This window comes from Aquarana catesbeiana, linkage group LG06, assembly GCF_042186555.1.
Source record: "Aquarana catesbeiana isolate 2022-GZ linkage group LG06, ASM4218655v1, whole genome shotgun sequence".
Taxonomy (NCBI): domain Eukaryota; kingdom Metazoa; phylum Chordata; class Amphibia; order Anura; family Ranidae; genus Aquarana; species Aquarana catesbeiana.
The window spans coordinates 12,010,491-12,025,542 of NC_133329.1; the positions used below are offsets into that span (position 1 = coordinate 12,010,491).

The 15,052-nt window shown below is 43.4% G+C and overlaps 1 protein-coding gene across 1 annotated transcript in view; it reads left to right on the top strand.

The window, feature by feature from the left end:
* The first annotated feature begins 11,121 nt into the window (after positions 1 to 11,121).
* LOC141147853 (uromodulin-like) overlaps positions 11,122 to 15,052 on the top strand; it is an 88,058-nt gene continuing 84,127 nt past the window's right edge. Inside the window, exons 1-2 of the mRNA XM_073635020.1 lie at positions 11,122 to 11,293; positions 13,128 to 13,157. Coding sequence (XP_073491121.1) covers positions 11,122 to 11,293; positions 13,128 to 13,157 — 202 coding nt within the window. The remainder of the gene's footprint in view (positions 11,294 to 13,127; positions 13,158 to 15,052) is intronic.

Genomic DNA, 15,052 nt, shown 5'->3' on the forward strand with positions numbered 1-15,052 from the left:
GATATAAGGGGTCAGCAAAGCCAACAAACGGTGAAATACGGGGTCCGTCATCCAGAGAAAGTTCCTGAAATCATCAGGATTATTCTCACGGATCTCACAGAGCAAAGGCATGTGACAGAACTGGTCACGCTGGAGCAACCAATTCTTGGTCCATGAACTCCTCCTCACCCTGTTCATGGACTGGGCTTGTGTCAAAGTCAGGACCCCAACACCAAGCCCCCGCACAGCACGAACTTTATGATGAGTACATACACGCAACATGTCTACAAAACGGTTGGCTGGTCAGAATGAAGTAACAGAATGCACTGAGGAACAGCAAGGCCTGTGAAGAGCGAACTGAAAATCAGTAATGAACGAACAAGAACACAATGACAAGAGTCAAGGGTAACTCGCTGCACGCACTGAAGACCAGATACAAACCCACAAGCACAAACTGAACAACAGAAAAACGATCAGAAAACCATCAGTCTGAAAAAGCATGAATCGTCTCTCACCAAACTTTTACTAACACGGGATTAGCAAAAGGAGCCCAAAGGGTTTCGCGCTTGGTTCTGAACTGCCCTTCTATAGTCATGTCGTACGTGGTGTATGTGACCGCGTTCTTGGCGTTTGGAAATTCCGACAACTTTGTGTGACCGTGTGTAGACAAAACAAATTTGAGCCAACATCCGTCAGAAAAAATCCATGGATTTTGTTGTCGGAATGTCCGATCAATGTCCGATCGTGTGTACGGGGCATTACAGTGTTGTGGCAACACCACCACCACCACCAAAGTCCCAATTTTTCTGCCCCTGTTCAACAGGTGCATGTAATTACAATTCTTGATATAATATTTTACAGCAGGGCCCATTCCTGCGCCCACCAAGAGTAACTGTGAGGGCTTATAGTGTTGTGGCAACACCACCACCACCACCACCAAAGGCACAATTTTTCTGCCCCTGTTCAACAGGTGCATGTAATTACAATTCTTGATATAAGATTTCACAGCAGGGTCCGTTCCAGTGCCCACCAAGTGTAACTGTGAGGACTTACAGTGTTGTGACACCGGCACCATCACCACCACCACCACCACCAAAGGCCCACTTTTTCTACCACTGTTCAACAGGAGCATGTACACTAAATACAATTCTTGGTCTAATATTTCACAGCAGGGTCCGTTCCTGGGCCCAACAAGAGTAACTGTGAGGGCTTACAGTGTTGTGGCAACACCAACATCTAAGGCCCCAATTTCTGCAGAGTATATAGGGCAGGCCCCTACTTTCAAACATCCAACTTACAAACGACTCCTACTTGCAAACGGAAGGAGACAACAGGAAGTGAGATGAAATCTACCCCTAGGAAGGGAAATTCTCTCCTGTAAGAGTTAATATGGGAAAAATGTGTTTCCTCTCCACTGATGCTTTATCACCAATCATTGTTTCACTAAAAAAAAAAGGCTACATGCTCGGAGCCGAATGCTCCTTCTTTTGGCCTCCAAAGCCTCTAAAGTCATCATTTTAATACTACACTCAGGTCGGTGCCTCTCCCTCCCTGTTTTTCCTTACATGTCTTGCAGAGTTCTGGACACACTCTGGATGGCTGTCTTTCTTTTTAACCCTTAATAACTCTTTCCTTTCCAAACCACCCACCTTATGAACACATCACCATCCAGCTATTACAGCCACTGACTATACCCCTATGGATTACTCCATTTGGAGCACCAGATAACATTGGCTATACAACTATCTAAATGATACAGGTGTGTGGAGCACAGACTAGGAAATACACCTAGCTAAAGTGCAGGCTGTTCTGAACTCTATTAGAAAAGCAGACCTAACAGTAAACCCAAAAAGTGAGCTATAGGCTTAGAAGAGGCTCGGTGTCTGGGATACACCATTGAGTGGGATCTAATCAAACCCCAAATCCATAAAGCAGAAGCCATCCGGGATTGGCCTGATATGGTCACCAAGGAACAAGTGAGAACCTTCCTGGGTACATTTGGATTTTATAGTAGGTTTATCCCAAACTTTGCCACAGTGGTAGCACCCTTAAAGTGATATTAAAACATTGTGTTTTTTTTTCAAATAACAAACATTATCATACTTACCTGCTCTGTGCAGTGGTATTTTTACATAGCAACCTCAATCCTCTCCTTTTTGGCTCCCTTGCTGATGCTCTTGGTTCCTCCCCCTCAGGCAGTGCCCCCCAGAGAAAGCTGCTTTCCCGGGGGGTACCACTGCATGCTCGCTCCCGAGCCACTGCTCTATGCTTTCATAAGACATATAGAGTCGTGACTCGGCCCCCCGCCCGCTCTCTCCACATTGGCTCACTGACTGTGATTGACAGCAGTGGGAGGCAATGGGCATTCGCTGCTGCCTCAGCCAATGAGGAGAGGAAGTCCCAGGACAGCCAAGTCCCTCATGCACATTGATGAATCAAGAGGGGACTTAGATGAGTATTGGGGAGGGGGCTGTGGGGGAAGCTTCACACATAAGGTTTTTTACCTTCATGCATAGAATGCATGAAGGTAAAAAAAATTCAACCTTTACAACCATTTTAACTTAACTGACCTGCCCAGGCTAAGAATCACAATTCAAGGATTACCCACTGGTTCTTGGCCCTACGGGAATTTCTTGTGGGGCACCAGGAGGGTTGTTATGAGAAAATGCAGGTGCTCTCTTCACTGTTTGGTAGCTGATGTTTAAACCCATGGGTTCAAAAAAGAAGGGGTAGGAATGTGACAAACATCCCCTGCCAGTCCAGGGATTGTTGATGGAGTGTACCTGTCAGGTTCTGGTATTTCATAAACTGATAAGTAGTAGCAATGGAAAATCTTTAGCCGTATACAGGGGATTAAGCACTGGATACATCTTGTGTCCCCCATATTGGGCATAATTTATCTTTTCCCTGGAATGATCCATATTATTGAGAAATTATACTTGTGGGCTGTGATGGAAAATGTCTGCAGGTCTGAGCAGATCCAGTGTGGTCTCACTATTAGCCAGAAGGCTAAATAAGTTTGCTGTTTATTTGATTGTGCTCACTTACCCCTGCTTTTCATTTTGGTCATATTTTTGCAATGCTGATGATTAAACATGGACAGGAATCCCTTAAATACATTTGGCATTTGGATTACATTTCTTAGAGGTGTCCTGTGGTCACGCCCACTACTGGGCGTGGGCAGTGCACTCTGTTAGGGGGTGGGAATGGAAGGGGAAATTGGGCAGGGAGGGAGGGGATAGGGTGAGAAAGGTGGGGGCAGCTCTCCAGGGGGTATAAAAAAAATAGAGAAGATAAGACAACATAGAAACTGGGGGCCAACCCAGCATGCCTGACCAAGTACACCACTTCAGCATGTAGCTTCCAAGGTGGAGCTCTCCTACTTTAGGGGTCCTAGATATGGAGCCCGCTGCAAACCTCCAAAAAGAGGAGATATGAAGAAAAGTGGCCAAGGATATGCCCTTACATTCTGGGAGTCAAGGGGGAACATCCAAATGTTTACAATTCTCTGTAGTTTGAAAGTGAAGCCAACGTGCCCATTTCCAAATTTAGCAGGAGAGTCACGCACAATGTGGATTCGTTCTTCCATTTCTGATATTTTCTTTAAGCAGTTAAGCGTATATTTGTTTATTTTACCAAAAAATGAGGTATTATATTGTGTTTTCAATAAAATTCATGTTAGGGTACTTTTGCTAAAATTGTGAGTTTGATAAATAGCTGTGAAAATATCTCACAACATAAAAAATTGCAACTAACATTATTTTATTCTCCAGGGTCTTTGCTTTTAGGAAATATACAAGAGTTCTTCAAAAAGTTTCTGCCCTTTTTTTTAACTCTTTTTATTATGAAAAAGTGTGGAAAGTTTTTAAAGACCCCTCGTACAATTGTTTGGGGGTTTTAATGAAATGTTAGCAAGAAATGCAGATTTTAACATGTGTGTATAAAAAAAATTAATAAAAAATTGCCCCAGTAGAAAAGTGGTTGTGGATGAAAGAACTGCCTCCAGGTGAGTCTACTCTTGGTTTGTACACTGTATATATTATATACGCTGGGTAGTATATATATCTCTGTTCATTAACTGCAGAGAGATGTTTTTTCTTATAATAGCTACAGATAACTCAATTAAGTAATTTATTGGAAATATTTGAAGAATTTCCCCCGGGGTCTCAATGGGTGTTAAGCTGTTATTATTTATTTGGACAGCAAAAGTAACATTTTTGGTGTGACAGTAAAGGTCAAGTATAAGGAAGTTAACATTAAATATAACGTGGAATGTGCCAAGGGACAATGTGTGTTTTTTTTTTTTCAACTTGCAAAGAAAAATTATAAAAGGGAGACAGCAAAGCTGATATCATTTTGTGAACAAGCCGTTGTTGGGAGAAGTTTGTGTTCATGAAGGATTGATACAGAAAGGAGAAACTACAAAGAGAAGGAGCATGTCTCTTCTCTTCCTTCTGGTCCTACTGTGTGCTCCTCATGGGATGGCTGGTGAGTAGATTCAGGTCAACTGATGTGGTTAAACATGGGTGGGAGTGTTAGGGGTGGTCTATATGATATGATATGATATGATATGATATGATATGATATGATATGATATAGTGGTTGACAGTGGAGAGCAGACACTATATGGAGGACCTAGATCCATTCCTCAATAAAACATGTACAGACCCCAGCAAGGGAGGTGTAGATCCTGCACTTAGAACATGTGAAAGGTGCATCACCATCCCCCCCTTTTTTTTTTTACTTATAGTGTTTATTAAGATTTTACAGTTTGCAAGTATAGAAACAACATTTTCAGAAGCATACATTGGTAACAGAAAGGTTACAAGGATTGTAATCAAGATGTAAATATAGTGCGTTAGAGTTAGTAAATGCAGAAAGATGCAAGATATTTGCAACAGGTGGTCGTGGCTAAATGACCATAGGCTATACAGAACAAGGAACAAGAAACAGATAATAGGTAGGCTGTCGAGTAATGCTCTCGAATTTGTCAGTGCTGGAGTTTGGGGGAGCATCATGTAGTACTGTAATTGCATATGTCAGTTGCGAAGGATATAACTTTTCTTTAAGTGAGTGGGGTGCTTCTTGTATTGGCTATCCAGATCGCCCATTGACAGATGAACTTGGAGATGGTGAGATGTGCCTTGGCAAACATGTATTCCAGGTGGAAGTGCTGGTTTAGTATTGTAATCAGCTGGGTTATGGTCGGAGGGATGGCAGATTTCCACTTTCGGGCAATGAAAGCCGGGCCGCAATAAGAATGTGAGTGACAATTGAGTGGAGTTGATGTGGCCAGACCTCGAGTCCTACTCCCAACAGGGCCAGTTGTGGTGTGAACCTACAAGTTACTCCAGTGATTGATCCAAGCAAAGTTTGTACGTCCTTCCAGAATCCTGAGATTGCAGGACAAGTCCACCATTTGTGCGCAGAAGATCCTGGGTTTCCACAAGCCCTCCAGCAGGTGGAGGGGGAAGACGGGAAAATTTTACATAATTTTTCTGGAGTAGAGTACCAGAAATGTAGCAATTTCTGAGTTGTTTCCCAATGGGAAAGGCATCTGGAAAACAGTAGGGTGGCGCAGGCTGCATGCTGCCATATTTTAGAGGAAGTGTAGAAGTTGAAAGCTCTTTCCCATTTATACATCCCAGGGAGTTTTTGCATAGTCGGAGGGGAGTTTAGGAATTTATATAGATGTGAGATCCCCTTATGAGAGGGATTAGGTTGTTCATAAAATTGTAGTATCCCTACAATCTGGTTGGATTCTGACCACCGTACCTCTTGAAGTGTGTGGCGTATTTGTAAATATTTGTAAAAGTCCTTCTGCCAGAGAGAGAATTTAGTAAGCAGTTCTTGAAAGGATTACAGGGTTTTCTCTTTATAAAGGTCTCCTATTTTCCATAGTCCTGCTGAGAGCCAGGTTGAGAGGGTAAGATTTGGGCAGATAAATTCAAGGGCTGTGATTGGGATGTGGCTTAAAGCTTCATGAGGCAGGCCCTTGGTTTGTTTAATAGTTGCATTGACTGTGTTGAGGAAAGAGCGTTGCGGTCTGTGATGTAATAGTAGTGCAGCAAGAAGTTGTGAGCTTTTAGCCTGAAGGGCTGTGTCTTCAATTTGCACCCATGATGCTGTAGACAAGGATGTCCACCATTGTTTGGCTTGGTTGAGGAGTATAGCTTTATAGTAAGTTCAGACATCTGGTGCTCCTAGTCCCGCCTGTGTTTTAGCTGTGCAGAGAGTGGAAGCCCGTACCCTAGGGTGTTTATTGCCCCAGATGAAGTTGTTGAGAATTTGTTGTATTGAGGTACAGTACCTGACCGGGAGATTGTGTTTCCAGTGCAATCCCATCACGCTGGTTTTCAGCGACAGGGTACTGTGCATGTCGCGCTGGCTCACTTTTTTCCTTTCGCGATGAGCGACAGGCAGTGCTGACAGCTGTCTGGTATGAATCCTGAGGGGGAACGCCGTGCCAAATTTTAAATGAAAAAACTGGCATGGGTTCCCCCCCAGGGGCATACTAGGCCCTTAGGTCTGGTATGGATTGTAAGGGGAACCCTTAGGCCGAAAAATTGGCATGGGGGTCCCCCCAAAATCCATGCCCCTGGGGGGAACCCATGCCAGTTTTTTTTATTTAAAATTTGGTGCAGCGTTCCCCCTCAGGATTCATACCAGACAGCTGTCAGGACGCAAAAGGAACAAAAAGCTTTCCTTTCCCGATGAGTGAGCCATCTCGGCACTGGCTCCCACGACGGGGCTCGTAGGTGTCAAATCTTGCCGAGAAAAGCGTTGAGATTGACACAATATGGCGGTCACCTACTGTAAGTTGCGATAAGAGGAAGGCCAGTGGAAGTGTCCGAAAAAGATATAATATGTGTGGCATCAAAAACATCTTGGTAAGGATGATCTTACTAGCCCAGGACAATCTCATGCATAGGTCAGAGCATAGATTGTTTAATTTCTGAAATAAACACTCAAAATTAAGGCATAGCGTACCTGTGGATGCAGCTGGGGCCCATGGGGAGGGGGACGAGCATGATAGAGATTGTTTCAGAGAGCTGCTAAGGCCAACACCAAGCGCAGTAGATTTGGTACAGTTACAGTAATTTTATACAGTGATAGTTATCCAAACAAAAGAAGTAGGTCGGGAAGGATAGGAAGGGATTTTTCTGGATTAGTCATGACGACTATTACGTCGTCTGCATAAAGCCCTATTTGGTGGGCCGTTTCACCTATCTGTAAGCCTGTAATCTGTGGGTGGCTTCTGATTGCTTCGGCCAATGGTTCCATTATTAGAGCAAAAATAAGAGGTGATAAAGGGCAGCCCTGCCTCGTACCATTGGAAATGTAAAAGGGTTTAGAGACCATACCGGAGGTCAGGACTCTGGCAGACGGAGATGAGTATAGGGCTAGAATAGCCGGGGATATGTGACCTGTAAGACCAAATTTTTTCAAAACTGCTTTTAGATAGGTCCAATGCACCCTATCAAATGCCTTCTCTGCATCCAAAGAGAGGAGCAGAAAAGGCGTGTGATGATGTTCGGCCCACTGAATAATATCAATGAACCTACTGGTTCCATCAGATGCTTGTCTGTGCGGTGACGAATTCGACTTGATCTGGATGTATTAATGTGGGGATATAGGGAGATATGCGGGAAGCTAGAATTTTGGCATATAGTTTAATGTCTGTGTTCAGTAACAAAATAGGTCTGTAATTTGTCAGGTTATCTGATGGCTTGTCTGATTTAGGGATAGTGATAATCAGCACTTCCAGGGATTCTGCAGGTATTTCTCCAGATACAATAAAATGGTCAAAGGTTTGACGCAGGTATGGAGTCAGGATGGAAGCATAAGTCTTAAAGTATTTGCTGCAGAACCCATCACGTCCAGGTGCTTTATGTAGTGGAAGCGATCAAATGGCTTTTAAAATTTCAGTGTCAGAGATTGGTTGATTGATTGTTTGTAGTTGTTCTGGAGTCAGAGCAGGGAGTTGTAAAGATTTCAAAAATGTGTCTATTTGAGCTGGTTCTGGTTTGGACTCTGAGCTAGAGGTGCGTAGATTGTATAATTTTGAGTAGAAGTCGCTAAAAGAGTCCGCAATATCTTTTGGATTGCCGATTCTGTGACCCTGTGGGGTGTGTAGGTAGAAAGGGCTGCCTTCTTTTTAACCTGTTTGGCCAGTAGGGCTCCAGGTTTGTTGCCATAAGCATACCAATTTAGCCATCATTTCTTAATGTGGTAATCAAAAGATGAGTGCATGTAGTTACGGAGGTCCTCTCTAAGGGTGCGGAGAAGGGCCACATCAGTTGTATTAGGTCCGGTTTTATTACTCTGGTCAGCCTTGCAAATTTGGTCAGTAAGAGAAGTAAGCCTCTCTGCTCGCTTTCTCTTCTCATGGGCACCCAGCTTTATGAAAATCCCTCTAACAACTGCCTTGTGGGCATTCCATAGTAGTGGGGCATTGGTTACAGATCTGTTGTTCAGGCAAAAAAAAGATTCCAGTTCTGACCTGATCTGTCTCTGATACAATGGGTGTGAGAGTAGAGAGGTGTTCATACGCCAGGTTGTGCCTCTCTGAGTTGTTGGGTTAGTAGAAATTGTTAAGGATACTGGCGCGTGATCCGACCAGGTGATTAGAGACCTATATTGGCTTGAGATATTGTCTGGAGAGTGGTTTTATGCAACAGAAACAGATCAATTCTAGAATAGGACCCCTGGGCAACAGAAAAAAAGGAGTAATCTATTTCCGTGCCGTGCAAGCACCGCAACGGATCATAGAAGTCTTCTAGGAGCATGAAAGAGTGAAGAGCTGTTGTTGTCTTTCTGCTGGCGGAGGAGGAATCTAGAGTCGGGTCTACTATATCATTGAAGTCACCACAGAGCACTATTCTATCTTTTGGGGTTTCTGATGTGTGTTAGGAGCATATAGATCAACTATCACACATTGTCAAAGAGGGCGGATAGAATGAGATATCGGCCCATAGGGTCACTTTCTGTGTGCTGGAGCTGAAAGGATATGGATCCCCGTACAGCAATCATAACCCCTCTCGTTTTCTTAGCATCATTAGCAAAGAATTGTTGGGGATCATGAGAAATGAGTACAGGAGGGGGCTTTCCCTTGTGCAAAATGCATCTCCTGCACACATAAAAGATCTGCTTTCAGCGACAGGGCTTCCTTCCATAGGCTTGATCTCTTAAATGGGCTATTAAGCCCCCTTGCATTAATGGTGGTTATACGAAGCGTCAATGTGATAAAAAAGAAAAGTTATGGCCCAAAAGGTCAGAAGGTGCGGGTCAAATGAGTTTAAGTATAAACTAACAAATCAATTGTATAGCCTTATGTTAAGGTTCAGTAACGCTTGAAACAAACTATTTGAGGGAAGAGAAATAGAATATAATATACGTAAAAGAGAGTAAGGTGTGCGTAGCACACAACGTATCAAGGTACGTGTGAACAGGTAAAAATGCACGGTAATACAATATAATAACTACAACCGAGGGTGATATATAACATGTTGCTTAGGCACCTATAGGGCCTGCTGCCAATAAACATGGGAGAAGAAAAGAAAATTATTAATTACAGCAGTAGATAGTTACCGAACACCTATAAGTGGAAATGTTTAGCGGCACTGTAAGTACGGTTGTCTCCTGCCCTCTGTTGGGGGGTTTGTGCATTCATACCCCAATTTTGCAGTTGTTTGAGGCCATCTTTGGGGGAGGTAATGACCAATAGTTGAGATTGGTAGGTTACCAGAAGTTTCTTGGGAAAACCCCAGCGATAAGGAATTTCACGCTCCCTTAAGATTGCAGTTATGGGTGCAAATTCTTTCCTCCTTTGAGATGTTGCTGGAGAGATATCCTGATAGAGCGCTATGTTGGCATAGGGGGGAGGTAGCAAACGGTTTGATCTGGCTGTACGTAGCGGACGTTCTTTAATATGGTAGAAGTGTACTCTGACCAGAACATCTCTAGGGATCGTGTCGGGCAGGTGGGTCGGTTTAGGAACCCGATGTGCTCTGTCGAGTAGCATATCCCTTGGCGTTAGGTCTGGGATGAGTTTGAGGAAAAGTTGGTGTAAGCAAGCAATCAGATCATTTTGCTTCACCGCCTCAGGGACACCCCTAAATTTGATATTGTTTTGGCAGGAGCGATCTTCGAGATCTGCCACTTTAAGTTGGAGTTTGCGAATCGTTTCAGTTTGTTCCTCATGTGCGCCCAGCAATTCATCATGCGCTTTGACCACCTCTCCCATCTTCGTGTCTAGGATATCGGTGCGATCCTCAATAGAGTCAATGCGTTTGGTTAGGTGAGAGATAGAAGTGCGCATTTCTTGTTGCAAGCCGATTTGCAAGGATAATAGCATTGCTTTCAGTGAGGTTTCTGAGGCTGGAGCATCAGAGGCAGGAAATGCTAATGGCGTTGTATGTACTGCTGCAGTGTCAGCTTGTGATTGTGAGGAGGCTGCCCAGTGATATTTCTTGGTCTGAGGAGGCTTATGAGGTGAATGAGCTGGTGACAGAGCCATTCTCTTACCTCTGTCAGCAGAGGTGATGGTAGCTGCATCCTGTGCTGTCTCCTCCATCGCGTCTGGGAGCTCCCGCTCTGTGAGATCCTCTGGTGTGTGTGTCAGAGAGGAGGAACGGCAGTTCTCCTCAGGGCCATCTTTCCCTCCTCCCCCTGCCTGCATAGCGTAGTAATGTGTGAGACGGCGCAGCGCTATATTTCTGTTTTTCTTGCAGGACATAGCCTGTGAGGTGCCCGCTGTCTCCCCCTCCTAGATAGAGGTGATTTTGGCAGTATTTTATGCTCCTGGCCTCTGTTATCACCCTCGATAGTGCAGAGTGGTAAGTTCAGTCAGCCATCTCTCTCAGCGGCTAGGATACGCCCCCCACCATCCCCCTTTATAGATCATTTGTCAGGTTCTCAGCAAACTTAATACTATAATATATTATGTATGGAAACACATAAATCTGACAGGGCAAAAACAGGTTGGGAAAGATACAAATACAAACCTTCAAAATTTTTTAAAGATATTAATAGTAACAAAATAAAGTCTGAGTCTGTAGATCCCTACATGATAGATCAAAGTTGGTGACTGGTCCCAAAAGGTGTCCAAATCTATAGAATACCTTCTTTAGCTTTGTGTATATGAAGGAAAATGGAGGCGGTCAAGTTCTTAATGTATATAGTATTATCACAGCCTCAAACAAACCACAATGGCTCAAAATTAATAAGGTCCAGGGACAGTTAGACAAATTAAAGGTGAACAAAGCACCAGGACCAGATAGATGGCTTACACCCATGTGTCCTGAAAAGAGAAGTAAAGGTTTTTTTTTTCTTGATTCATACTTACCTAGGTGGATGCAGCATCGATCCGATGTTGCATCTGTCCCCCGGCGCCTCTGCACTGAGAACTGAGCGATCAAACAGCGATTGACCGGTTTTCAGAGCTCTGTGAGCAGAGAGCTGCAGACTGTCAGTCTCAGGCTCTCAGGGGCTCTCTGAGAGGCTGATCCGGGTGTCAGACCAGGCACCTGGTGTATTCAGACTTTATTGTTGCCATGATGTGGTGATTGGACTGACATTTATAACGTCTCTGCTGAAAACGGGTCACAGGAGTACAAAACGAACTGCACTCCTGTGATCCACAGGAGAAAACAGCCAAACAAGCATTGGTTATACTTCTCCTTTAACCGGTTCCCAACCAGCGCACGCCGATGTACATCGGCAGAATGTCATGGCTGGACAAATGGGCATACCCGTACGCCCCTTTAAATTTGCCGCTGTGCTATTGCATGTGTGCCGCTAGCAGTGCGTGCCGGCCCGGGAGCTCCATGAGTCGGGTCACGGATCCCCCAGACTTGATCGCCGCGGGGATACCTGCGATCGCCTCATGGAGAGGAAGAATGGGGAGATGCTAATGTAAACAAACATCTCCCCGTTCTGCCTAGTGACAGTGTCACTGATCTCTGCTCCCTGTGATTGGGAGCAGAGATCACTGATGTGTCACATGTAGCCACGCCCCTCCACAGTTAGAAACACTCCCCTACACTGCCCCCTAGTGGTTAACCCCTTCACTGGCAGTGCTATTTACACAGGAATCAGTGCATTTGTATAGCACTGATTGCTGTATAAATGCCAATGGTCCCAAAAATATGTCAAAAATGTCCGATGTGTCCGCCATAATGTCGGCGTCATGATAAAAATCGCTGATAGCCGCCATTACTAGTAAAAAAAAAATATATTAATAAAAATGCCATAAAACTATTCCTTATTTTGCAGGCGCTATAACTTTTGCACAAAACAATCAATAAACGCTTATTGCGATTTTTTTTACTAAAAATATGGAAAAGAATACATATCGGACTAAACTGAGGAAAAACATGTTTTTTTTTTAATTTTGGGGGATATTTATTATAGCAAAAAGTAAAAAATAATGCATTTTTTTTTTTTCAAAATTGTAGCTTTTTTTTGTTTATAGCGCAAAAAATAAAAACCGCAGAGGTGATCAAATACCACCAAAAGAAAGCTCTATTTGTGGGAAAAAAGGACGTCAATTTTTTTTGGGAGCCACTTCGCACGACCGCACAATTGTCAGTTAAAGCGAAGCAAAGCCGAATCGCAAAAAGTGCTCTGGTCAGGAAGGAGGTAAATTCTTCCGGGGCTGAAGTGGTTAAGGAGCTCAGGCCTACCTTTTAGCCTTGAAAATGAGGATAATTGATTTCACATTGACTTAAATGAGGTATGAATTCAGCATTATTGTCATATGTTTGAGAAAAAAACATCCCATGTCTTGAACCCGGGTACATTGAGCCCATTCCTACTTTGTAGGCATGAAAGGTATCAGGGCTGAATTGTCACAACCCTCTATACAGAGCCTACACCTCAAAACCTTTATAACTCATCCATATTATTTTTGTAGGTCCAAAACGTTGTGCAACTTGCTTAAAAAAGCATACCAGAGAAGGAAAAAAGTTTATCTATATATACAATATGCAGTATATACTCCTATAATGTATATCTTATATATGCACTTACTATGATGGGAGGGGGAGTTGACTTTAAGCAAACAGAACAGTTGAAGTTGTTGCTCATTTTTGTAGGAGAAGAATGCTTTGTGTGGATCTGATATGTTATTGTTTCCTTTTCTTCAGGTACTGATGGCTACCACTGTACACAGAGAGGTAAGTCACCAAGTGAAGAATCTCTAATAGAAGAACTCTATCAATCATTTTTTTACACAATTTCAATGATTTTGGCTGAAATAAGCAAGGAGATCTAAATTCTTCCTTTTGCACTTTTTGGTTACACAACATAAACCCTACAATTTGAGTTGATCCACATGAATAAAACCATCCTATCTATACAATATCTGGAGTAGGAACTGACCATTTTAGGATTTAAAAAGATGTGATCTCATGAGAGCCTATCACTGGGGTTGATTTACTAAAGGAGTAGAGGATTAAAGAATGCAAATGAATGTTCATTTAGTTTAGCAAATCAGGTGATGCTGTCTTCATTTCATTCATCCAATCATGTGTAAGTACAATTATCTAGGGCGGATAATGCAGTTATGGAATCATGAATACATTATTAATGTAGTTATTTTTAAAGCAAGCAGGGTAGGTACCTGAATTTAACTTGGCAAAAGTCTTGTTGAGTCCCCTGTACTAGAGATGGATGTTAGTTTGTTCATAGTACAAACAAACATATAGGGCTCTCGCGGAACGTTCGCCTGCCTGACGAGCGCCCCATAATGCACTGCGAGATCGCAGTGCAGTGATGGCAGCTGATTGGCCAAAGCCTGCACTTGACCTGTATGTTTTGGCCAATCACAGCGTCATGTGCTGAGAGCCATGATGGCTTTAGGGGCTAAGTCCACACCCCACACTATGTAAGGCTGCTTCCAATGGCGGCCGTGTGTAGTGTGTATTAGTGGAGAGAGATTAGTCTGGGTAGCTAGTGGATTGAGCAGTCAGTGTAGTATATATAATACAGTGGTGAGTATATAGTGCAGTCAGTGTAGTGTATATAATACAGTGCAGAGTATATAGTGCAGTCAGTGTAACATATATAATACAGTGCAGAGTATAAGAGTATATAGTGCAGTCAGTGTAGCATATCTAATACAGTTCAGGGTATATAGTGCAGTCAGTGTAGCATATATTGTATAATACAGTGCAGAGTATATAGTGCAGTCAGTGTAGTGTATATATCTTAGTACAGAGTATATAGTGCAGTCAGTGTAGTGTATATACCGCAGTGCAGAGTATATAGTAAAGTCAGTGTAGTGTATATACCGCAGTGCAGAGTATATAATGCAGTCGGTGTAGTGTATATAACATAGTGCAAGTGTAGTGCAGAGTATATAATATAGTGCAGTGCAGAGTATATAATACAGTGTTTTTAAGTGGTTAAGGGGAACCCTATAACAGAATTAAAAAAAAATGGCATGCCCCCCCCCAAAATCCATACCAGGAACTTTGGATATGGTATAGATTTTAAGGGAAAGTCCAAACCAAAATTTAAAAAAATGGCGTGGGGTCCCCCCAAAATCCATACCAGCGCCCCCCTCCCTCCCGAACCATACCAGGCCCTCAACATGGGGAGGGTGCCCCCCAAAGCACTTTGTCTCCATGTTGATGGGGACAAGGGCCTCTTCCCGACAACACTGGGCTGTGCTTGTCGGGGTCTGCAGGCTGGGGGGCTTATCGGAATCTGGAAGCCTCCTTTAACAAAGGGGCCCCCAGATCCCGCCCCCCCATGTGAATTGGTATCGGGTACATTGTACCCCTACCCATTCACCAAATAAGTATCAAAAAGTGAAAAAAACAAGAGACAGTTTTTGACAAATCTTTTATTAACAAATAAAAACGAAAAAAAAGTGTCCCACGATGTAAATCCACTGTCAACCATGCCACCTGACAGACCTGAAAAATAGCAAAAATGGAAAATGCTTCACCACCATGGGAGGCCTCTCACCGACTTCTCTCTCTTCGCTTTGACAGCTCTTATATAGGTAAGGGCCGGGCCTCAGGGTGACGTCACAGGATGACCCTGCCCCTCCTGAGTCCTGATA